Here is a 26226-nt window from a genome sequence, read left to right on the forward strand (position 1 = left end):
AACTGCAGTTTGTATTTCTTTATTATTTCAAAGCTTTTTAATTGGGTGCATGTCAGACACGTCCAACAAGGGCGTATGTTTTGTTTAAACATTGTAGGGGGGGGGGGGCACAATACCCAGGGGTCTGGCAGTCCTCACCCAGAACATTTTGAGCATCTAACACTTATGGGGTGATAGAATGATTATATAGGGTATTTTACACTGTTCCTTAAGGTCTCCTAATGGGGTATGTAACATTGGTTGGGCTGAAAACAGCCCGAATGCTATTTTATTAGGCCCTTAACTACCCTGTGAATATGGCTCTATTTGGAACAAGAGCTTTTCTTCCAAATATGGTATGCTCATTAATATTCAGAATGAGCTACGTGCTGATTGGTTTGAGCAAACTACATAGAAACACATGGGAGACTCGACAGCAGGTTTCACTGCAAAGTTATACATTGTTTGTCGGGCTATTACGTTATTAAAATTCACTTCTGAGACTTTTTTAGGCAAGAAATCAACTATATAAAGCTCAAATATGGGACGTTTTACAAAAATTGATGGCTTATTGCAAATTTGGAAAGACTGTGTGTCGGAGTTCAGCTGCCAGTGCTGCCTGTGTTGCTGCCTCACTGCCCGGCCTGCCTTCCTCCACAGACCCCGGCCTGCAGCTCCCCTCTTCCTGCTAGCTGAATGGCCCGTGTGTGAGAGTGAGAGCGCGGTCAGCGAGCTTGTTACACCAGCAATCTCTTACAACAGTTCCAGTTAATCTAGGCTGGCTGTCAGCTGCCGGCATAACTAGAGTAGCTATATTTACAGTTTGAATTTTTTCACGCCACTTATACAACATATCTCTAAAGGTCTTAAAGCTAACAACGGTGTCCGATTTCAAGTTAATGAATTTTTGTGAAGATTAGGGGTTTCGTTATCTATGACTGTCCCTTCATGCTAGCTATGTGTAGCTACAAATAACGGATAGTTAGCTTCATTTTCGGCATAAATAAAGTATATTTACAGTTTGAATTTCATCACGCCACTTATACAACATCTCCCTAAATGTCTTATAAAGCTAACAACGGTGTCCGATTTCAAGTTAATGACTTTTTGTGAACAGTGGGGGTTTTGTTAGCTATGACTGTCCCTTCAATCCTAGCTATGTGTAGCTAGCTACAAATCACGGATAGTTAGCTTCATTTTCAGCGTAATTTGTTTATATTTACAGTTTGAATTTTGTCACGCCACCCAATTTCAAGTTAATGAATATTTGTGAATTTCAGAGGAATTCTAAGAGGAGTTAGCTCTCATTGATAGAGCTCCATCCAGCCGCAGGCTCTATCAATGAGACTCAGGGACAAGCGGCGTTTATTTCCCCAATTGTTTGTTTAAATAACTCAACACATTATAATTACACACATTAAAAGATTAACTGGAACCTGTGGTAACAGATTGCTGGCGTAACAAGCTCGCTGACCGTGCTCTCACTCACACACACACCGGGCATTTAGCTAGCAGGAAGAGGGGAGCTGCAAGCCCTGGAGCTCTGTCAGAGCACCGGCGTTTAGTAGTCCATTATCCAAAAACCGGTGACTTTGCGCGGGTATGGAGTGCTGTGGGCTGCCAGTCGTGACGGAGCTCCAAGTACCTCAGAGCAGGCCGGGGTGTGTGAAGGAAGGCAGGTCGGGTGGCGAGGCAGCAACACAGGCAGCACTGGCGCTGAATTCCGACACACAGTCGGACAAAATTTGCAATTAGCCATCCATTTTCGTAAAGTGGCCCATATTTGAGCCTTACATAGTTGATTTCTCGCATAAAAAAGTTTCAGAAGTGAATTTTGTAATGGAATAGCAGAGATCTGCGTGACCTAGCTAGATTCAGAAGACTACCTGATCTCAGGTCAGTTGTGTAGCCTATGTAAATGTTGGGGCGTGATCGTTCTCTTAATACACCCATGGGCTGACAAAGGTTCCGGTTTTTGGGAGGTTGACGTCAACTTCCAGCTTTGTTGAGATTCGCCCGTTTTCAGCGGCAGTTTCAAAATATGAGATTTTCATAGTAAAGGGGTGTCAATGGGATTTTGAGCTTCTATGTATGTCCTATTTACCCACCGAACTGTCGTTATTCAACTATGACAGGGTAAAATCGGTTTTGCATTCTATCACCCCTTTAAATTCCTGCATTCAGATAAAGAGAGAAAGAAAAGAGCTGTGTGCTACAAAGTTTAGATGGTATGGTCCACTATAGGGGTGTCTGAAATTATTGGGAAACATATATTCTCAGGTAAGAAGGATATATACATGTGTTGAGCCCCCTGAACCTTTATTTTCACCTCTTTCAGGGTTGACATTCAAATTTTTTTGAGGGGGACAAATCTACCTCTTCTAAAAATGTGTGTGTTTTGTGGGGAAGATATTCCCTGCTTTACCCTAAATCTACATCAACTGTAATATAACATGTATTGTGCACGTTATTGTGTACCATGCTTACAGTATGCACGTCTGCATTTCACAGATCCCCACCCCCCCCCCCCCCCTGTCTTGCTCAAGAACACTTCAGCAGGACACATGGATGTAGACGGACACCCTCTTTGCTTTACTGTAAGTCTCTGAGAAACCCTCCAGCAGGTGTTTTCCACACCTGACTCTGTCTCCATTTCTGTCTCTTTACTTTTCCTCCTCTTATCAGCTGGGTTGCACAACACAAACCTGCAGAGTCTGGGACAGTAGAGAGAAGTCGAATTAATGAGTAATGTCAGGGATCTTTTACTTTACTATCATGTGAACTGGCTTTAAATTAGTACATGCTCGGGTGTATGATCAATATTTTGTGACAAGTACATAAAAGGTATTCATATGAGGAAAGAATTGGATTTTAGTGTCATTTAAAAATGTTATCTGATGTCCATTGCTCAATGCTTAACATTCTTGATGAATATTCCCACTAAAATGTGATTATTTTAGAAGTAGAAGGGCAACAGCTGGCTATTAATGTTAGTGGCAAGTGTTACTCTGATGCAGGTTTTCTGTTTGTTCGTGCTGATGTCACATTTTTTGGTTGATGTCTCATTTTGAAATGAGACATCAACGAAAGCACCAGATGAGCATTTTTTTGCACTCTGACATTTTAAGTTATCTCATATCTGAAAGTCTTTTACTGCTAACATGTGGAGTTCACAGTACATGTATCCAAACAGCTGGCTTCAAATACAGATTTTTTTTTATGCATTACTTTGTGCTGGATTAGCTTGCCTGCTGGTATCTTAACGATATCGATATCTTAAATGATCTTAACAAATTGCTCACCAAGATCATGTACCACCTTTTCCAGTCCTAACACACGGACACACACACACACGTGTCGCGTGCCAGTTAACACATTCACAGAAGTGGTGCTTTTAACACGATTAGGGCTTCGGCTTGGTTTAGATCATTTCTATTTGAGGGTGATTTCGAATTAATGTCCGTCTTTATTTAAAAAGACACTTGTTTATTACAACAACAAAAACTAGTTCACACAAAAAAAAAACGGACTTAAATTGTGGCCCTGTAGCAGTGAAGGGGAGGGTCTTTTGAACCACCCGACCCCCCCCCCCACCACCCTTGTCTACGGGCATGACATCTGACAAAGTAGAGCAAAGATTAAAATATTAAACATCATGGCCATTCTCCAACCATGCAATTTGCATTGTAGTATTATCTCCTGATACATTATACCTATCAGTAACAAAAACATTAAACCAGAACTACTATAAAACGAAAAAAATAAAATAAAACTAAAACTGAAAAAACTGAATGAAATCCAAAAATAAAAAAAGCTAATTGAAAAATTCAAAACGATCATAACCTTGGCCCCAACGAAGAGGAAGCTGAAACACACTGTGGACGGCCGCACCTTCCTATTGAGCTGTGAGATTCCACTTTGAGAATGAAGAACAGCACAGACCGAGACTTATTGTTTCACTGTATTGTTTCTACACATTAGGCATTGTTAGGCCTAATTGTTCCCATTTTCTTGTAAACTGGTTATTCACACAATAGCAACATGGAAAAGTGACAAGCACACAGTGACCAAATATAGTGGTGTGTGATAAAGACAAACTGTGAAGGTCGGATATGGCTTGAAACAAACCAAGTATCAATAGAACCATACCATATTGGGTATAATGATAGTAAAAGCTCTTAAATTCTGACAACAAAAAGAGACATATTTACTGAAATAAAGAGTTCTATACAACAATAATTAAAAGCAAAAATTACAGCCAGAAGAACGTGTTTTTTTTATCGTCTCATACAATGCGCACCCTTTTCGGTGCTATAAAGAAAGCTTTTATGAAATACATCTTACATGTTAACTCGTGAGGCAAAAGTTACTTGATAAAGGGATAATTTATTAAATAAAAAATAATAGCCAACTACTATGTATATAAAATGTACAAAATGTTCTCTGGTTCCACATTTTTAAATGTGAGGTTTTGCTGCTTTTCTCTGTTTTATATCATCACAAACTGAATACATTTTGAGTTGTGGTTTGCAACATCCTCTGTGAACTGTCACATCTTGACAGGTGTTATTCGTCAAGAAACCGACTAACATTTTACAGGATTAAACAACTCATCCTAAAATAATAAAAGTTAATAAGGAGCCATATTAGATCCTACAGACAGAACTATAAACCAAACCCAACAGACCTTAAACAACCTCCCCCTTTTTTTTTTAAACTTAACACAACTTCGGATAAGTCAAAAACATGCATGGTGCAACTTTTGGTCTGCTATCTCCAGGCTGGTGTGGGAAAGGGACCAGCCTCTGAGCTACAAGCAAGGTTGTGGTTTGGACAGGTGACCTGGCACGCTCAGCCATAAAAGCCTGTGTTCAGCCCTGCCAGGTTCACACTGTTGGTCATGATGAGGGGGCTGATCGCACTCACCGCGCTGGTTGTGGCCGTTCTCGGCAAGGAGATGTTTGAGGGGTAAGTGGTCCTTCCAGAGCCTCTCACTGCTGTTTAGGGTGTGTGTGTGTATGTTGCAGAAATTTGAAATAATTATGAATCCCTATGTAGTGCCAATTATAACACTTTTTAAACTAAAGACATCCAGTTGATGCCTGCCAATATACATCTGGTCCGATACCTAAGTAATAACTCCACTTTCACAATAAATGCAATGGCTTTTATTTCTTCTGAGGACGTTTGTGAGGCCAGTACAGGACACCATGGGCCTGCCTGTTGCACATTTTGAGTGTCAACCTTGGGAAATCTTACTTCACCTCAGGTGTGCCAACTTCTCTCTTCGTTTGGGATCTTGAGTTGAGTCAAACGGTGTGGTTCTCTTTTTGCAGGCATCAGGTGCTTCGCATTGTTGCAAAGGATGAAACCCAGCTGCCTCTTATCAAGAACCTGGAGGACATGGTCGAGTTTGAGGTCATTTATCATCCACTCACAATACATCTAAATAAATTCTAATATAAAAAAAGAAAGTAAAAAATGAAAGAGCTAAGCTTCCAAATGTGACTTTTCTTTATTATCTTTACTCTATCTCTTTTTTTTGTAATAAATCTCTTTGTTCCAAGGACTTGGTTCCTAAATTAAAACGTATGATTTTCTTTCAGCTGGACTTCTGGAGGGGAGTAACTGATGTGTCCTCTCCTGTGGATGTCAGAGTTCCATTCCACAGCCTGCAGTCCGTCAAAATTCACCTGGAGAGTCAGGACATCGAGTACTCCATCATGATCGGAGACCTTCAGGTACGAGACCTGCCATCAGCTTGGACTCTCAAGTCTAAGGCTCAGGAACAGGAACAAAACTGAATCTGCAGCACTTGGCATTGGGTTTTTCAGAAGTTTGAAGTAGATTCTGGGCCAAAGCTAAATGTGAAAAAAATGTGTTGACCTCTGACTCAGATATGAACAATGTTATTGTCCCCCAGGTGATGCTCGATGAGGAACAGCAGGAGATGGAGTCTGCTGCTCGTATCGCTGAGCCCAGGAACACTGACAGCTTCGACTTCTCCAGGTACCACACCATCAGCGAGGTTAGTACACACACTCACTCTGATATCCAGAAAAAAACAGCAATACCACATCCATTTTCTTAAATAGTTTTTACTAAATCCTTGATTCTCATGCAAGAAGTAATCAGAATAGTATTTGTAGCATTGGATAATAATTGTTGTTTGCTATCTTGTCTGATTATAACAACTACAGTCGTACTACGCTGATGTTTTTATTTTATTTAATATATATAATATATTAAATTGGAGAAAAAAATGAAGACCTTTTCAAGGCCACATTTCACTAGAAGGACTACAAAGTTACTTTGTTTATTGTTAAGTCAAGTGTGGCAACATCCCTGCAACTAATATAATTTCACCAAAAATTCAAAAGTGACTAGTACACTCAGGACATTTTTGGGACCAAATACAATCAAAAGTCCATCCATCAATCCATCAATTTAGCAGCATGCAAGTTAAGCTAAATTTCCTCCCGAATCGTTCCCAAGACAGATGAGGTATATAATCTCTCCAGCGCATTCTGGCTCTATACCCAGGGGTCTCCTACCAGTTAAACATGCCTGGAAAAAAAACTTCCAAAGGAGGCCTCCATTTTCCCCTCACCCGTGAACAAGACCCAGAGATACTTTAAATCCTTTACTTGGGGCATCAACTAACTGGGGAGCAATCCACCGCTTTCCACCAGAGAACCACTTCACATTCGACTGCAAACCATCACAGTGTGTGCTGAAGTTGCCGGTCCGATGAAGCCAACAGAAACACATCATCTGCAAAGAATAGAGAAGCAATGTCCCCAAACTGGACAGGAAAAACACTGGTGGAGCGGGACATCCACTGAAAACGTGTTGGACGTCATGCAAACAATACAGACACAGCCTCTCACTCCAGTTTTATAAGGACCAGATAGACAGACCAGACAGTAAAGCACTTAACTTCCAAATAGATTATTATGTTGCAACCCAAAATATAGCACTTCAACAACGTATTTAAACTCCCTTAAGAACAGAGTGCTGTACAGAATTGAATTATGTCATAACCCTAACACTAAATACCATAATTTTGTCAATGGTTTAGATCTACAGTTTCCAGGACATGCTGGTGGCTGAGAATCCCAACCTGGTCAGCAAGATTGTGATCGGTCAGAGCTACGAGGGTCGCCCCCTGAACGTGCTCAAGGTAAATAAAACAGGCTGGAGTTCAGCAAATGAAGAGTCTTACAAAATGAATTGAAAAATGACACTTGCTCTTACAAAAGAAATAAAAGACCACAAATATCTCAAACCATTGTTCTTCATAAAGGATTGTAGAGAAGTCAAGCAATTTCTTGACGAAAAGAAGAGATATCTTAACGCTGGTCATCATGGGATGTAACGAAAAAAAACATCTATGATCATAAAAAGCATTAGGAAACACAAGATTTGACATTTAATTTACTCACTGTTCTATTTGTCTTTAATTGACTATTTCTTTACTTTCAGTTCAGCACCGGTGGAACCAAACGTCCCGCCATCTGGCTCGACACTGGAATCCATTCCAGAGAGTGGGTCACTCAGGCCAGTGGCACCTGGTTCGCCAAAAAGGTGCTTTGTTAATTGTTACATTGTCACATTGATTTTAATTTTTTCTTCACTGACTGCAGCTTCGAACTACTAACCTTCTGCACTAAATATTGTGTTCGTGACATTTCTGTGAATAGATTGTGACTGATTATGGACGTGACCCCGCTATCACCGCCATCCTCAACAAGATGGACATCTTCCTGGAGATTGTGACCAACCCCGATGGCTACTACTTTACTCACAACAGCGTGAGTCTCTCTAGAATTCGTTTTGCTGACTCATTTTATAATCGTTCCCCGCCACATTCAGGTTTTTGATTGACAATGTTAATTAATTCATGGGACTTTTTAAAAGCTTCTTCAGGGTTTTTAAACCCTGTTTAAGTTCCAAAAGTTGTCATGACTCTGGCAATTAGTGAGTTGTCTTATTAATATGTGAATTTGAGCATGGCATATGTTTCCTATTCCATTTTGGAGACATTGATACATTGTATGAGTTGTATAGATGATACTAGAACCTTTCAAGTTCAAATCTAACAGCTGAGTACAGATAGATAAACCCAAGAATGGGTGGTACAAATTAGCACAAGATGACAGGATATTTTTGTCCGTCTCAATCACAGAAATCAAAGATGAATAAATCCAAAGCTACATAAACAGAAATGAAGGTATGAAGCCCAAATATAAAAGTGACAAAGTATGATGAGCTACTCTGATGTTTCCAGAACCGTATGTGGCGTAAGACCAGGAAGCCCAACTCCGGCTCTAGCTGTGTGGGAGTCGATCCCAACAGGAACTGGGATGCTGGTTTTGGAGGTAACGTCAAACTGTACCAAGGCACTACATGTAATACTCAAAGCTTTTAAACTCCAAACCTACCATCTTAAGTAATTATCAGTGAGTTTTTTTGTGTACAGTGTACCGGCGGGATAAATGACTCTTGCGCCCGACGCAAATCTAAAATGGGTTGGTCTGAAGTAACTAGGTGTGGTTTGGGCGTAACGTGCAATAAACCAATCAGAGCGTCATCTCACATTCCCTTTAAGAGCAGGGCGCTTGTTCCATGGCGGATTGCTATTATGACGGCGGATTTGCCTGGCGCACGCCAGCGGGAGCTGCTGATGCGAGATGCGGCAAAGTAATAAATGCCCGTCTTGGCCGGGTGGCGATGTTGCTGCGGCCACTCGGGCGCATCTCCTCAAGTCTGGAGAGGATTGCTGCAGCCATGCAGCGTGGGCCTCCAAACGCACCACCTGCTCCTGTTGTGCCTCTTCCTCCTCCCCCCACTCCATCTCCGTCCACCCGCTCCACCAGGAGCACATCCCGGACCAGATTCCGCCGGAGTGTCCAATCCTGCCGTAGTTCAACATCACGTCTCCTTAAGTCCTCTAATATTTCCTCATTTATGTCATCAACACATCCATGATTCATGGAAATGTGTAAAACACAACAAGCCACAAAGAATGCTGCGACTTTTTGAGGACTGTACTGTAAAGTGCCTCCTGATCTATCCAAACACATGAAGCGCATTTTCAGTAATATTTTCCTTTGTAATTATGTATGGTTTTCAAAAATGGGAACTGCTGTAGATGAGAGAAGTGTATGCGCGTTGTGCACACGCTACATTATGGCCAAGCATGCGTCCCTAAAATAGCATCTGAATAACGCGCTACTGACTTTAGACTAGCGCCACTGACTTTAGACCAGGTTTTTCCTGGTCAGTGGCGGAATTGTTTTCTGAAACTGCAGAATAGCACAAAGTAACGTTTTGCCGGAACGAGCTTCGTTTTTTTCCTCTTGCTGAACCGCCCCCGGGAGCGCAAATACATTCCCTAATTTACCGACGTGCGTCTGTGGAGGGAAAAGTCCGCTGTGGGTCGGGTGCAAAATAGGAATGATACATGCGTCGGTGTACAAAGGCAATTGCGCTGAGTGCAAGATAGGGCCCTTAGTGCGCAACTTTTTGATATTAATGAGCGTCCATTACATTCAAGAAATTGCCAAATGAGTTGCTACAAAGCTAATTAAGGTAACGAAAGGCTTGTATCACGTGGAAGCGCCGTCAGTTTTGTTGTCATTAATTAGAATTCCTCATCCAATTTAAAATTACTAGAATTTTACTGACGTGCATTACTGTCTGCCAGTGTCATGCTCGATACTGCCACAAATTGCTCTTTAATACGCAGAGGACACAATACAATGAATAAATTGAACATATTTTGGTGGTTAAGTCATACTATGGTTAATTTTGCGACATGTTTTGTCCTTTTGCACATTATGGAAACACTCCATACCATTAGTATTAGTGTCTAAGGAACCAAGTGTGCAAAAGGTGTATATAGACAGATGGTGGCATCCATTTTCTTGCAGTTTCTCTGACTCTGTATTCATCCCCATGTAGGAGCTGGTGCCAGCAACAACCCCTGCTCAGAGACCTACCGTGGACCCAGAGCTCACTCTGAGCCTGAGGTCAAGTCCATTGTGGACTTTGTGAAGTCCCACGGTAACTTCAAGGCCTTTGTCTCCATCCATTCCTATTCCCAGATGCTCTTGTACCCCTACGGCTACACCAAGACTCCATGCAAGGACCAGGCTGAGCTGGTAAGAATCACACTCCCTTTTGATCAATCTAGGTAAACTGATTGTATATCTCTTCTCTGGGCTCCTCAGTTTATTGTAGTTTTGCCAGTACTGCTTAAAATTGAAGAATATGCCTAAGCAATATGAAAGACTATGAATAGATGTTCGTACGTGATCATGGTAATCTCTTCCCACAGCACAATCTGGCTAAGAAGGCTATCACTGACCTGGCCTCCCTGTACAATACTAGCTACAGATATGGCAGCATCATCAACACCATCTGTAAGTCAGAATTATTTAAATTCTACATACTGGTTTTAACTGTGACATAAAGTTGTACTTACATAAATCAGATGTTCACAATTGCCCCCAGAGCTGACAACCTCCATTATGGCTGCCAACCGAAAGCCTGTGTTTCATATAGAAAATACCCTGAGCAATACCTGTTTCAATTTTAGACCAAGCTAGTGGGGGCACCATTGACTGGACCTACAACCAGGGCATCAAGTACTCCTACACCTTCGAGCTGAGGGACACCGGCCGTTATGGCTTCATCCTGCCAGCCAATCAGATCATCCCCACTGCCAAGGAGACTTGGTTGGCTCTGATGGCTATCATGGATCACACCTCCAAGAACATGTACTAATGTGTGTGTGTGTGTGTGTGAACAAGTGAAAGTCCCTGTGGAGGGGTTATCATTGGCAAATATATCCTTTAAAATTTCCTCTTTAAGACTAATATTAGATCACCAACATATGTCATTTAGACATAGTGAAAACAACAAACAGACAAATAAACGAGTACACTGGAAATGTGCAGTTTCTATTTCTTTATGATTTTAATGCTTTGTCATTGGGTTCATGTTGGGCATGTCCAACATGCATTATGCACATTATTAACATGTTTATGCAAATCTGCATTTCACACCTCTGTATGCATTATTTCCACATACCTCTCATTATGAAGATTCTCTTCAATCAATCTTTATCTGCTTTTTAGAGAGTTTAAACCATAAATTAATAAACACGTACAAAAACGTTGGCGTGGCACAGAGTGAGACTTTATTCCTGTCTTGTTTGATCCCAATGTATGTCTTCCTATCTCATCCTGGTCTTTTTTTATTTTATTTTTTTTACACCAATCTAACTATGCTTGTGGGATACAACCATAAAAACTCTAACCCTAATTGCATAGTTATAAAAATGTCAGTTTTTCCTTTTAAGTTTTTTTAAGTTTTCATCCAGAACACAATTTGTGGTGAATAATGTTCGAACTACAAAACAATCCTCATCGGATTGTTTCACAACACTAGCGAAATCATTCAGTCCCTCTCCAACCAGTACATTTAATTTACAGTTATTGAACAAAATAAATAATTTAGTCGCTTCTGCTATTTTTCACAACTGCCTTATTAAGACAAAGAAGTAATTCTGATACAGCAGACATTTTTACACTTTATTTGACTTTCATTTACAAACAAATGAATGTGCTCAGATTGTTAATGTGAGTTAAGACTGACTGAAATCACAAAAAAGGGCTGCAAAGAAGAAAAAAATGACCAAGAACCATGCAATAAGTCACCACCATGCCAAAACAAAACCCCAAAAATTATCAATACTGTTTTTCAAATGCATCTGTGGGTACTGAAGTGCTTTTTGTTACAGCCATGACAAAAGGCCTGTTTCCTTCATTTAGTGACACCGCAATTTTGTGATAATGACGATGCCGATCAGTTAGTGTGATCACAATTTACAGTACTTTACACACACACACACACACACACACACACACACACACACACACACACAGAAAACCAAAGTCACGTATAAGCATAATCTGTACAGTCAATTAAGACATCATGTCCACAATGTGAAGACATTTACAAAAATACAGCACAGCTTTACGTAATTTTACAAAATGGATCAAGCTCGGTTACATTATTTTTATAAATTACATTTCATTTAAAACAGATTCCCAGCATATCACATCAACATTCAATTATTCTGTCTCCAGCGAGAAAGTCTTTTAGGAATGCCATTTATTTGGTGGCTGTCATACTGATGGAGCTAAACGTGACCTTTTTGGACATAATGTAAAAACAAAAGAACAGATTCAGAATTCAGTGGTTATCTGTACAGGTTCAAAAAGTGGTGAAAAAAAAAAATGGATGAGAATAGTGTTACATTAAAAAAAAAATGAGTGCAAAAAGATCCATCAGTTTTCAGGGTCACAGATGAGGCACTGTGCAGACATTCAAATATACACCATTTATTAAATATTATGAGGAAAATAAAAAATAAAAAAAAACATTGGGGGAAAAATACTTCAGTCGGACTTAAATCTCTAGAGGTAAAGATGAAGAATGCAGTATTACACTGGTTAGTCTGAAATGAATGTCTTTGTTCTGTTCCTGCAGATTTAAAATTGAAGATTGTTTTTAATTTCATACTGTTAATTAAGTCTTAATTACAGTTTAAAATATGTGTGTTGTTGATGTATGTGCAGTGTTATTAACTTTCCCAAGGTGTGTGTAATTTCCAAAATTCCATATTCAGCATCTGTTTGGTAGAGACAAACACGTAATGCATGCATGTAAACATATGTGTATGTATCCAATTTGCTGTAATAGAGTAGGTGGGTGTTTCCTGTCCACCTCTGACTGTACAGCAGTATCTTAGAGGATTATTTTGCACACTAGGACAAACAAATAGTGTTTCTTACAGTTGTTGGAGTGGGGTAATGTAACCTGAAATAAATAACTTTGTGTTGGAGGTATGTTTGTTTGGGTATATCTGTGTGGTTGAAAGGGTGTGGGGGGGGTGGTGTTATTTCCAGGGTCTACTGCTCTGAGCCCTGGCGCTGTCCCTCCCAGCTGTAGAGGAACTCTGTCGACTCCGAGCGCTGGACGCTTGAGACTGGGAGCTGCTGGACGACATGCGGCTGGACATGCGGCCTACGGTGAACACACATGCAAACAATACTGAAGGGTAGCAAAGTGATGGGACAATGCAAAAATAACAATCGTGAGTCTAATTTCCTCTAGTTCTGCTCTTAAATTTGGATTCGTGACTTCAATCTGCCTGATAACACAATTTCATGGAGCGAACGGAGCAGAAATATTAGGAGGGATGGGCCCTTGTGAACTTTCCCCGCCTCTTCCTGTGATCTAGAGATTCCAGAATGATACGACTGGTCTGCAACGCTTTATGTTACGGGTTCCATATTTTCCTATAATTTCCTAGAAGAGACATGAACTTCAAATTCATGGGAAAAGTTCCTGGAAGCGTGACTGTGTAATCTGGTATTAACTGTGGGAAAAAATTGAGATAAGTGTTCAACTGAACTGCTTTTAATCAATTACAGTAAACCCAATGAATTGCTAGCGTAACCTAGAAAGTATTTGTACGCAGCAAACAATCCATCACATGCAGAGAATAAAGTTTTCAATAATACCAGAATAACAAATATACTTTGGTTCGGAATGTTGCAGTCTATCCAAGGAAATTCGTCCGGAAATCAAAAACTGCTTATGAACTCTTTTGCTCTGGTGTTGTTGTTGTGGTTTCTTCAGTTTTTGGAGTCGGCAAAGCCGTGTGAAACGCCCACCTACTGTCAGCTGTTATCAGAGGACGCAGGCGAGGGAAACAAGAATTAAAAACAGAAAATCTCAAAATGAAACTGCCATTACGCTCATTAAGTCGTTTCCTGTATATCGGTAATTTAATTTAAAAGACATATAGACACTGTATGATCCATTTCTGTTACCCACCTCGCGTAAAAAATAGAAATAGATGACTTCCCTATTTTTATGCTGGTAGAGCGGATCTCCGCGGAGCATGGGCACCACTACGCTCTGCTCTCGTGTCCGGTGTGGCCAGTTTCATTGATTATAGTGGAAGCGTAGTGTTACACACGCAGCCGGCCCGTAAGTATCAAGTTCTTCCCAGGGAAACGCCTTTAAGTGCTCATATTATGCTTTTTGGCTTTTCCCCTTACCTTTATTGTGTTATATATCTTTTTGTGCACGTTATAGGTTTACAAAGTGAAAAAGCCCAAAGTCCACCCCAAAGGGACTTACCATCTCCAACAGAAAACACTGTTCACAAACTGCTCCAAACAGCTCTACTGTAGTCCAGCCTTTACTTCAGAGACAAACATTATAATGCCTAGCCTAGCTGCTAGCGTGGGACGCCCTCATACTCTGCTTCTGACTGGCTAGCAGTCCTTACCTAGCTACTGCTCATGTGCGACTCCCAACAAAGATGGAACAGAAGTGCGATGCCTCACTCTGTAGCTAAAACAGAGAGCTCAACACACAGGGTGAAAAGAGGAGCTGCAGCAATGTGCAGTACAACAAAAATAGGGTGTTTTCTGAAAATTAAACCATGTAAAGCTATTCTGGTACAACCTCTAAATACAATTATGAACCTGAAAATGAGCATAATATGAGCACTTTGACAATGCGCTGCAAATGCAAACGTTTCTGACGGTGTGGTCTTACTGTTGGAGTTACTGGGGATCAGGATCTCCTCCAGCTGCTCCTGGATCTTGGCCAGCTCGTCTGATGAGAACCGCCACCTCTTCTCCGCCGCTTGTGACGGCTGCTGCTGCTGCTGCGGCGGCGGCACGGAGCTCTTCTTCCCCTTGGGTGTGGGAGAGGACAGACACGAGGTCGGGATGCAGCCCGTCGTCAGCCCTTCTGGAAATCTCTGAGCGATTACCTTGAGACCTGGGAGAGGACAGCAGAGTGGGACCATCGCCCCTTTTCATACATTGAACCTGCAACAGTGCTGGCTTTGCCTTGGGTCAATTTATTGAACATGTAAAAAAATTTAAAATACAAAACACAATGTAAAACTTATAAGCAATAATAATAAAAAAAAAAGGAAGACAGAGAGGATCCTTAGCAACATATAAACAAAAAATAAGCAACTTAAGTTATATAGGTCATGTTCAAAAGGGCAAGTTGAAAGAAGTTGAAAAACTTTTCTGGTTCTACCCCGTCTCAATATGTATATATTATTCTTAATAGAAATTCCATTTCCATCTAGTTTCCATGTTCAACTCAGTCGGCTTGAACATATCAAACTGTTTGGACAATAACAACAACAAAATAATCTCAACAGATGAACCAAAAACCTTTAAACCGTCGAGACCAACAAGAAATAACCAAACAAGAAATCCCTGGTCCAGCTCATAGCCATTCAATATTTTGTTTTTGAAGAGTTTTTGAAGTTTAGACAAATTGTTACATTTTCTTCAGGTCATTATTACAGTTATTCCACAGACTAACACCCTTTGTCTTAATGCAGTGAAGTTTCATATTTGTTCTTATTGGTGGTTTTTGGAATATACAGATTCCTCTCAATTTGGGTGTGTTTTCTCGGAGTTAAAACAACCCCGGGATACTACTAGACTACTAGACCTTACAAATTTTTTTCCAACGAACCGAACCCTACGTAGGTGGCCCGTTCAATGCAGTAGGCTTTGAGAAAGTGAAAATGGAACTGGTGAGCAGAAAAAGTTGTTGTTTGGCAGTACTTTCAGTCAAAAGAAGGCCATTCAAGTCCAGCTACATGTTCAATTTGCAATGCCGATTTGTTTCGTGGGGGCAAGGACCCTAAACAATACGCAACATCGCCGCTGTTAGAACATTTGGTATGAAACATCCGAAAGAATACGAGTTGTGCATGAAGGACTCTACAGACAGCAGCCAGAATGCAGCAACTTCAGGTACGGCAAAGGAAGGACAGTCACAGCTAAAAACTGGTGTTAACCATTTGTTTACTTCATTAATGTGTTTACTCTGTTAATGGACTGAGGATGGGAGTAGGATTCGGTATTCGGTTTCAGATTTGGCAGAATCTTAACCAGTGGATTTGGTATTCGGCCGAACCCCAAAAATCTGGATTCGGTGCATCACTAGTAGATAATACAGGATACATGAGGTGACATCTTCACTCTGAAAGTAGACTAGACAACTTGATAACTTACCTCCAGACAGCAGAAACAGATTCTCAAATCCTCGTTCACACATGACGGTGGCCGCCTGGCTGGCTATTCTCTCGTCCTCATCATACACGATGATGATCTTCCCTGCTGTATTTTTCTGCACAGTTTGTGAGTTAAGTTCAGACAAGTCAATTGTAGGGTCAGTTGTAGGGCTGGACGATTAATCGTTTTCAAATCGAAATCGCGATTTGGAAGAATACCATTAGCTAATCGTGAAGGCCGCGATTAATCAAATGTGCAATATTAAGTTGAATGTTTGGTGTAAAATTTTTTGATTCCTCTTTTTATTATTATATTTACTGTTTTTATATAGGATAAATGCTGGAATAATGTTAAATATCACAGACTGTTTAAAGAAATGTCCTATTTTCAGTGGATTTTATTTGTTATGACTTCATTTAACATGATGGTAGAAGGTGCAATATGTTGATGTCGCTATTGAAACAATGTTTTATTGGAATAGTTCTTTCTTTCTTCTTTTTTTTTGTTCTGTGTTTGACTGTTCAATGTTCCACGCTTATTAAAAGAAACACTTATTGCTCGAAATTCATATCCATGTTCTCATCCTTGCATAAAGAATATAGAGCAGTTTTGATGGTGTCTCATGCTATAATGTGCCATGACATGTTTTATCTGTTACACACAGTGAATATTGATTCACTTAATTTAATAACACTTAATTTAGCTTTATTTTATTTAATCGCAATTCGAATCATAATCGCAATATCTGGCAGAAAAATTGCAATTCGATTTAACCCCCAAATCGTTAAGCCCTCGTCAGTTGTAACTTTAAAAAGCCACAACATTGATTTTGTGATATGAAAAAAAATGTCCGTTTAGTTGGTGTTGAAGGATACATATTCCAGCACGTCTTTGGTGTAGGGGTTCATCGTTCGAGATAGCGTGGCGATGGGAAAACTGTGTGCTGTTGCGAGAGAGGGAGATGATTAAAAACAGCAAAAGATATTTTATGCATGAGAAGCTGGATGATCTGGCTTGATGTTCTTGCCGCCTACCGCTGATGATGTGGCAGCGGTCGTACTGGTCACGGTCCCGCACGTCCAGCAGCAGGTAGGGGCAGTCGGGGTACGGCCTGTCGGCTACCTCGGGGCTGGCCACCGACTCATTCTCCATCTTCTGATGGTTCCTGTTGACGTTCAGCTCTCCCACACCATTAATAACACTGTAAGGGGTAAAAAGGTAGGAGGCTGTAATTAGGGCTGGGTACCAAATTCAATACATTTTAGGCACCGAACCGAATTCCCTCTATCGTGTCGAGTATTGAAAAAATGCCTTATCATTCGATTCCCAATTTCAATACCTAAGGAGTGAATTTTATCAGCGGCATGCTTCTACTAAGAACTCAAAATGCTTGTGATTGGCTGTTTAGCGATACTCATTGTAGAGGCAGGCAGGAAAAACTCTACGTTACGCACAGAGGCAGGGCTCACATAGTAGGAGCTGAAAAATAAAACAAAAAGAAATTACAACATTATGGCACAAATCATTTTATTTATTTTTCAGCTCCCCGATCATAGGAACCGGTATCGTAGAAACCGGTACTGTATCAAAGTCACGGTATTGGTATCGGTATCGACATTTTTTTAACGATACCCAGCCCTAGCTGTAATACGTGTGTCAGGAAGGACTTATGTGTAAATGTGTTGTTTAAATTAATTTAAAGTAGTGCTGTCAGTTAAACGCGTTATTAACGGCGTTAATGCAAACTCATTTTAACGACGTCAATTTTTTTATCGCGAGATTAATGTTCTTTTTGGCCTAGCAAAGTTTGTAGTTTTTTTCACATGCTGTTGCAACAACTAGCAACGTTAAAAAAACTACAACACCACACCGGATCTAGCTAGACCGGAAACAAAACAACAGGCACGCCGCACACACTTGTTTGGGCTTGCGAGCCGGCCAAAGACTAGTAGGCTAACGTTACGTTTTGAGTGGATGGCGAGCGCGAGATGCCGAAATGGATGCCAATAAGATTCTGAATGGAAAGTTTACTTTAAAAAAATTGCCAAAGGGTTCCATTGACAAGACCAAAGTGAACTGTGTGTTTTGTCGTTGTGTAACTGAGCTATCATCGCAGCACGTCCAGTCTGAAATACCACTTGATGGCCAAACACACAGCTGATGGCCGAGCACACAGCTGATGGCCGAGCACACAGCTGATGTCAAAAGCCAGGCCGCCCCCTCGTCAAAGCCAGGCGACAAAAGCACAAAGCAAGCCAATCCACTTTTCCATGTTGATAAGAGCATTAAAATGAGAAAAAAAATATGGGACAAAAAGAAATCAAGGGACATTTAGAATAGATAAAAATGTGCGATTAATTGCGAGTTAACTATGACATTATGCGATTAAATATTTTAATCGTTTGACAGCACTAATTTAAAGCCATAGTGCGTAGTTTCTGTCGCCCCACGAGGAGTTCTAAGTAATGACAACAACACTGTCGGAGGATCCACATGACGCAAGCCTTCGGTGATGGTGCACCAACCCTCCTCCACGCAGTCGCTAACACGGACGATTAAAACTCTTCAAAAGAGAATTATCTTGTAAATGTTATGTACTCTTTGTCTCCGTTGTTCTTCCTCAGCGGTGACGTAAAAAAAAAAAAAAATCACTCGACCTGCTGCGAGTGAAAGTCGCCGGACGACACCATTTTGTAAACATAGCCATTCTGAGAAATACAGACACAATTTTGTGGAGCTGATAGGCTTAGTAAGCTTTGTATCAACTCATTTGGCAATGGCTTGAATGTAATAGGCGTTCATTAATATAAAAAAAGTTGCACACTATAGCTTTAAGTAATTAATAATAGCAAAAATAATAATCGTTTTGATTTTTTTTTGGAAACTTGTGTTATTTATTTCCGTTCCTTGTCTGTATGTTTGGCTATGATAATTCAGTACAGGACAGTAATGTTTTTTCTTTGTCTTCTAAAGACAGGGAGGGGTTGATCTTCCAAGTGTCGAACCAGTTAAAGTGAAACCAGAGCCTCGAGGAAAAAGACTCACTGCAGCAAATGAGAGTGAGTATGGAGCTGAGCCAAACACTAGAAGCACACCACTGTCCCTTTGTGTAGGTTCACCCCAGTGCTGCCTTACTTTCTCTCTCCATCTGTCCTTCCCACACGGTGAAGGTGAAGTAAAAGCTCTGCCATTACAGAGGCCCCCCCTGTGGCCCCCTGGAGAGACCACAGATAGAGTTACACTCCTGGGGTTCTTGTTCAAGCTGGAGGGGGGAGAGGACGCAGGTGACAGGAGGGGACGCTAAGAACATTTTTAACGAGGTAATTGTGCGGTATACAGGAGGGTGGAGGTGTGGGACAGGCAGATGTCCAAAGGAACAAAATGTACAGTACGTTGAGTGCAGGGTGGAGGGTCACAGGTGTGCTTGGGGTTGCGATTGTTGGATGTTGTGTGACAATGCGAGCCTTTGTGTGTGTGTGTGTGTGTGTGTGTATGTATTGTATGTAAGCCTGCATTCACATTTTCTGCGTCGGTCGTCAGGCAGTGCGGCGAAAACGCAGGTCTTCCCATTCATTTTGTAGTGAGTTTAGGGTGCAGCGGTGGGCGCCAGAGGGGGGAGCCGAAGTTAAGAAAAGAAAAAAAAGACAGATTCAGCTTTTGGAGAAATGCAACCCAACGTCAGGCTACGATGGCCAATAACGTAGCCGTCGATCAGACTCGTCAGTCCATGTGTGGCCGGCTTAGCTCAGTTGGTAGAGCAGGCGCACATATATATACCTGCGGCCCTTTGCTGCATGTCATTCCCCCTCTCTCTCCCCTTTCATGTCTTCATCGGTCCTGTGAAAATAAAGGCCTAAAAATGCCCCCAAAAATGATCTTTAAGACTTGTCAGTCCATTTTGAGGCAGTGCGAGAGTCTCGTACAGTAAGTGAGGAAACATCACTGCCTTCATCGCTGCCACAAGAAAGTTTTAAAACACCATGAGGTTAAAAAAAACACACACAAGCACTGAACTGCCTGGGAGTTGGTGTAACAGCTGACTGTTTCCTGCAACAACAAAGCACAGTCCCTCCGACTCTTTTCTTTCTGTCTTCCTCCGTGAAATAATGCTGCCTTCAAGTGCAGCTGGAAAAGTTGACATCTATAAACGATCTGAAGGAAATAATGTATGAAGTCTACATGTGCTAACCCTAACCCAACAGGACGTCACACAAATGACACAGTAAACGAGAGCCTGGCAGAATCCATGTTTGTGTTTTGAATCGGCAGCAGTATTAACTATGTCACATCTAATAGGCCTAATTGCATTTCTTTAATTTACTGAATGTGCTACAGTATGTTGAAAAGATTACTCCCTGTCTTTTTGGTTGTTTGTCTTAGTTGTATTTTTTATAGTTTTGAATCTTTTATTAACACTTGAATATGTATGTATCATACTTTTATACACACAGTCTTTGCAAATTCTGTATCAAAATGTATCGGATTCTAAACATTAAAGGTCCCATGACATGGTGCTCTTTGGATGCTTTTATTTAGACCTGAGTGGTCCCCTAATACTGTATCTGAAGTCTCTTTTATATAGACCTTAGTGGTCCCCTAATACTGTATCTGAAGTCTCTTTTATATAGACCTTAGTGGTCCCCTAATACTGTATCTGAAGTCTCTTTTATATAGACCTTAGTGGTCCCCTAATACTGTATCTGAAGTCTCTTTCCCGAAATTCAGCCTTGGTGCAGAATTCCAGCCACTAGAGCCAGTCCCACAATGAGCTTTCCTTAGGATGTGCCATTTCTGTGTCTGTAGCTATTGAGGAGGGGATGGGGGCAAGGTGGAGGGTGGGGATGTGGCCTTGACCAACTGCCACTTTGCTCATTTGAAAGCCATGATGTCTCTCTCTCTCATGGGTGGGCCAAATTCTGTGGGCGGGCAAAGCAGAGAAAGGGGAGGTAACCTTGCTCCTTATGACCTCATAAGGAGAAGATTCCAGATCGGCCCATCTGAGCTTTCATTTTCTCAAAGGCAGAGCAGGATACCCAGGGCTCGGTTTACACCTATCACCATTTCTAGCCACTGGGGGACCATAGGCAGGCTGCTATATATATATATATATATATATATATATATATATATATATATATATATAAATAAAAGAAAAAAAGAATCGGCAGCAGTAGGCTAGATACAACTACAGCTCATGTCATTTCAGTGGGCTGACCCAGATAACACTGAAGGTTGAATCTATGGTGTGTTGTGTACAGTATAAAAGGTATTCAGGAAGGCTTTACAGAGTACAGAGTTGTACGGTACCTTAGCAGTGTCGACCTGGCAGAGTAGCAGATTTCCCTGGCGTCTCCTGTATCCTGACGATCTGAAAGAAGCCTCGGGGAGCCGTTGGTGTGTTCAGACAGACACTCTAGGTCTGCATCAGACACCACTGACAGACTGTCTGCAAACCAGCAGGGAGTGGGGAATCAACAGATTGTCACCTAAAGTCCTAATAGAACTTAAATTCTTTCATCATACTGTATTGCATTGCAGTATTGCATTGCAGTATATCCCGTACAAACGGTGGTGGTGGCCCAAGTTTTGTTTTGTTTTTGGTTTCAAAATGTTAGTCACCAAATTAGTACGAAGTTGGAGATAAATAAAGTAATTGAGTAACCGTGCTAGTTACCTTCCGGGCCGTGTGATTCGCCGTCAATTTCACTTTCATTCAGGTCTGATACGGAGGCTACCTGAAGTATCTGGGGTGAAAAACAAGTTTAGAAAACTAAGATGCTTCTACTGTGAAAAAGTGCAATACTTGTATCTTGGAGTCTGTAAATGAAGGTAACAAACCAAGCTAAATGAATTCAGAGCTGTCTGTCCAAAACTATTCACACAAATAGTCTATTAATTATTAAGCACTGTGAATGGATCAGGGTTTCTCACTGCATTCTTTCTCTTGTCTCCAGAAAATAGGCCACAAAAATAAGTGTTGGCTGGATTTTACATTAAGTATGACATGTTAATCTTGTAGGACGTTACAGTATTGCAAGGAAATAAACATGAATGCTTACCAATTGTGCAAACGTTGTCACTTTTAACCGCTTGAAGATTTCATCTTTTCGATACCTGTAATCTGAAATGAAAAGGAAAAAAAACAACATACTTTAAAGTGCCCATATTATGAAAAGATAACTTTTTCTGGGATTTGGGGTGTTATTTTGTGTCTCTGGTGCTTCCACACGCATACAAACAACATCCATTCTGTTTTCAGTGAGATACGGTTTCTGAATGTATCCTGCCTTCAGTCTCCGGGTGAGCTGGTCAAAATCTGCACGGCTTTCTACGTCACTAGCCGAAACGAGGGGCCTAGGGGGCTAACCGTTAGCATGCTAGCTCGTTCTCAATGGCAAAACACTGCTACAACACACACAAATTCACCCTAATCTACAAATCGTATAGAACTACTTCCATGTCCCTGTTCTGCAGGTATTCCACGCAAAGTTGGAAGCGCGCCCTCGTTTAGAAGAAGTCTCCCGGCTAATCCTGCCTTGTACCGGCCGAAGTTGGAGAAACAGCTAGCTACCTCATGTAATTCTTACCTAGCTAGCTCCTGTGCATGTGCAACCGACAACAAAGATCTTGCAGAAGTTGAGAGGTCTCACTCTGTAGCTAAAACAGAGACCTGACACAGGGTGAAAAGAGGAGCTGCAGCAATGTGCAGTACAACAAATATCTCAAATTACAATTATGAACCTGAAAATGAGCATAATATGGGCACTTTAATCTATGAAAGGCTATAGGAGGAAAGAGTCTCAAAGCCCTGATGCACCTTTAGGCAAAAAGTCCAACCACTGGTTGTGCAATCACTGTGGTTGATAATCACATAATCTACCAAAACAACTGTGATAATTACTTCAAACAGTGCATGCAGCTGTGCTAAACACAACTCACCTGGGTCTCGCATGTCCTCCTTCTCCTCATCCCCCACTAATGCTTCACTAAACCTCAGCTCTACCGTGTCTGCTCCTTTGCTACCTACCACTCAAAGCTGCCACTACTACACACAAATCAGTTTTATCTGTTATTGATACTGGTATTATTCACACAGTGAACCCCACAGATACTTGGGAAAATGAAGTGCCAAGTTGGCAAATCATACCTTAAGTGTACAGCACACATACCACATTAGTGTACGAATAAGACCCTTATTTTGCTGTAATTGGATCATGTTTAAGTTTTACACACCCTTCCAAACTGGAGTATTTGATACACCTGTTCACATTTGGGCAAAATGGAAAATGTTTATAATGGACAGAATTAATGCCATGGGTCCAACGGTCTACGGCAGCAGTCCAGTAGCCTGGTGGACTACTCTGTACAAAACTGTGATCCAAGCTGCTATATGTGTCAATGTGAGGTGCCCTTCGAAAAAGACATTAAAGCTGTCCATACGGAATTGCGATGACAAAGAAGTTAAAATTTGAAGACTTGGAAACGGTGGTTTTGTAATGTAAAAAAAAAATCATGCCATCTTTATACACCTGTTTCAAAGATAAACCATATACAAACACCACCTGCTGATTCAAGTTTAAACGTTTTACGACACACAACGACTAAGACATTTAAATATTTTGTCTTCAGAAGCCGGATTTAACAACTGACAAACCCTCAGACAAAACCCCAAACATCTGAGATGTATGAGTGCATCAAACAAAGTGCATATAGTAGAGTAGAAAGACAAAACATGACACTTACAAACATATAACAATTAGTCCTTCAAATGAGTTACTCACTTTTTTTAATCTCCTCCAGTCTTTCCATATACTTTGTGAGGCTGCACCCTATTGCATAACATGAAAGTAACATCCATAATTAAGAGGCAAAAAGGGCATTTAGTCATAACAAATGGCACTAGTTTATAACATTGTAGTACATCTGTACATGGCCAAAATACCTGTGTCCAGCCTTGTTTTGACATGTTGATACTTTTCGTTTTTCGGTATCCTTTTTTTCAGGTACTAGAAGGAAAAGATAACCATGGGTCTATGTTAGCTATATGACCAGAAACTAAGACTGGGAGCAAATGCTGACAGTAGTTAGTTACGTTAGCCTGCAAACTTGGGAGCTATCAGAAAGAGCTAACTTAGCTAGCTAACTAACTAGCTACATGATTCTTACAGGTGCACTGTCGTTGATATGGTAACTAACACTGAACATGGCTAACTAGCTAGCTTGCTAAGGCTAGTTAGCTTGGTTTCTATTGGCCCACGCTGTATTGACACTACATAATATTATCGATAGTGCAATATTACCAGTTAGCAGGTAAATCAAATAGGCAATGCTGTCTTTTAACTAACGTTACCTGCACACTGCCGATGCCCCGATTGAACGACATCTTTTCAAACCGAAATACCAAACATCAACTTCCAAGTTTAACAACCTCGGTGCTGATTTGTCAGTGCTGTTTCACGGACCAATCAGATAAGCTGACACTGCGCCTCTTCTCCCTCAGAGCACTTTCATATGATATGGTTGGCTAGTTGCTTAGCAGCGAAAGACGCTCCACCTTTAATGACATGCTGCATTCATGACACTTATGAATAACCGGAACGTTGAAAGGTTAATGATAACAAAAGTTCACAAAACAAAATGACTGGCTCGTTGGTAGCGCCTTGGAGGTATTCATACATTTCCCATTTGCTCGCTACCAGTCATCAAAAGCTAACTTTATATTTATGTTTTGTTTTTATTTGATGTTTACTAACTCATATTTGGCTGCAGACCTTTCCTTTGGAGAAGAGAGTAGAGCCTTCATTTCTGTTTATTTGTATGTAGCGCCAAACTTCCCAGTTGGTTACCATTCTTATTTGCATCTTAATGAATATTGTCTATTAATTACTAATAGTATTTTCAAGTTGTGAACGGGATTTTAACATCGGATACTCACATCTACCCGTTTTCATATGTATCATGAACGCAGCACCACTCTCTTCGTTGCTACAGGTGGCCAGTAATTAAGCTTAACGTTAGCTGTAGAAATAACGGGCTCTATTCGGCAGTGTATGCAAACACGAAACTCAGTTTTCATTTAGCGTACATGGAATTCAAATTCAGCTAAGGTTGCTAAAAGACTGTCGAGCGGAGCCCCCTGTTATCTGAGTTCGACAGGTTTGGTCTGAGAGGAAGGCGCAATGTTTGACAGTCATGGAAGTAGCGTTACAGAGTAGCCCGGGCGGTTCAACTTTCCCTCTGACAACATAAGCTCTATTAATAAATGCCCACAATGTCCTCTGTTATGGTAAGTATATGTGTTAATATGTTCGTAAAGGGCTAATGAGCAAAAGTGTGATAACTTACACTGCTGCTAAGGGTAGCTGAGTCGGAGAGTTTGCTAGTCTGCTAAGAGGATTTGCTGAATGTTGCTGACAGACACACCTTGGGTCCTCTTTGTTAAATCGTTACAGCACAGTATATTTAGTTGTTGGTATATTATAACAGCTCTTGAAGCTTTTGCTTAGTGTAATGTCTCTTTAATGCGCCCCTAAACGCCACCATGCTTCATCTGTTTAGACAGGCAGTGTCCCATAGTGACTTCCTGCCTAGCCCTCCACTAATTGCAACACCACATTTCTCCTCAGCCTAGACTTAAATCTTTAGAGCTCCTTCATAGACATCATGCAACTGATTTTAACAAAAAAAAAAGTGAAGTATGTTGAACATAGTGGATGAGTTTCCATCAAATACACACACAGGTATAGGTGTTTAACAGTTAGACGTTCTGTTTTTTTCATCACTGTGCTGTCCTTCACCACTCCTTTTCCAAATTTCTCATGAAATACAACTTTGAGCAAACTGTTCCTTAACTAATACAGCAAAGGAAATGCAGAGTTTCTCTGACTGACTCTGCGTTGCCATTTCAGGAGGATCCAACCCTAGAGAGACACTTTAAGGGGCATAAAGATGCTGTCACCTGTGCAGACTTCAATCCAAACCGCAAACAACTGGGTAATTTTTGCTGCCACCACAAACTTTACAAATTCTCAGATGCTATTCAGATGTTCTTTGGCAGTATGTAGACCGTTGCCTGTAATCACATACAGTATGCTGCTTTTCAACACTT

The 26226-nt window shown here is 40.9% G+C and overlaps 3 protein-coding genes across 3 annotated transcripts in view; 2 read left to right on the forward strand and 1 right to left on the reverse strand.

The window, feature by feature from the left end:
• The first annotated feature begins 4819 nt into the window (after positions 1–4819).
• Positions 4820–11171, forward strand: LOC120563699 (carboxypeptidase A1-like). The gene is made up of 11 exons (XM_039808058.1): positions 4820–4947; positions 5316–5397; positions 5586–5720; positions 5903–6007; positions 7061–7162; positions 7465–7566; positions 7683–7793; positions 8270–8360; positions 9946–10145; positions 10322–10406; positions 10583–11171. The coding sequence occupies exons 1-11, from the start codon at positions 4880–4882 to the stop codon at positions 10768–10770; spliced, it is 1269 nt and encodes a 422-aa protein (XP_039663992.1). The 5' UTR covers positions 4820–4879; the 3' UTR covers positions 10771–11171.
• A 387-nt stretch (positions 11172–11558) lies between these two features.
• cep41 (centrosomal protein 41) lies at positions 11559–24616 on the reverse strand. The gene is made up of 11 exons (XM_039808059.1): positions 24469–24616; positions 24061–24124; positions 23900–23947; positions 22178–22239; positions 21793–21862; positions 21426–21564; positions 17153–17319; positions 16994–17061; positions 16119–16233; positions 14626–14853; positions 11559–13077 (listed from the first exon to the last, which is right to left on the reverse strand). The coding sequence occupies exons 1-11, from the start codon at positions 24499–24501 to the stop codon at positions 12950–12952; spliced, it is 1122 nt and encodes a 373-aa protein (XP_039663993.1). The 5' UTR covers positions 24502–24616; the 3' UTR covers positions 11559–12949.
• Positions 24617–25097: 481 nt separating this feature from the next.
• poc1b (POC1 centriolar protein B) overlaps positions 25098–26226 on the forward strand; it is a 58187-nt gene continuing 57058 nt past the window's right edge. The window contains exons 1-2 of the mRNA XM_039808061.1: positions 25098–25404; positions 26027–26111. Of these exons, the coding sequence (XP_039663995.1) occupies positions 25381–25404; positions 26027–26111 (109 nt within the window). The 5' untranslated portion in view covers positions 25098–25380. The remainder of the gene's footprint in view (positions 25405–26026; positions 26112–26226) is intronic.

This window comes from Perca fluviatilis, chromosome 8 (genome assembly GCF_010015445.1).
Source record: "Perca fluviatilis chromosome 8, GENO_Pfluv_1.0, whole genome shotgun sequence".
Taxonomy (NCBI): Eukaryota; Metazoa; Chordata; class Actinopteri; order Perciformes; family Percidae; genus Perca; species Perca fluviatilis.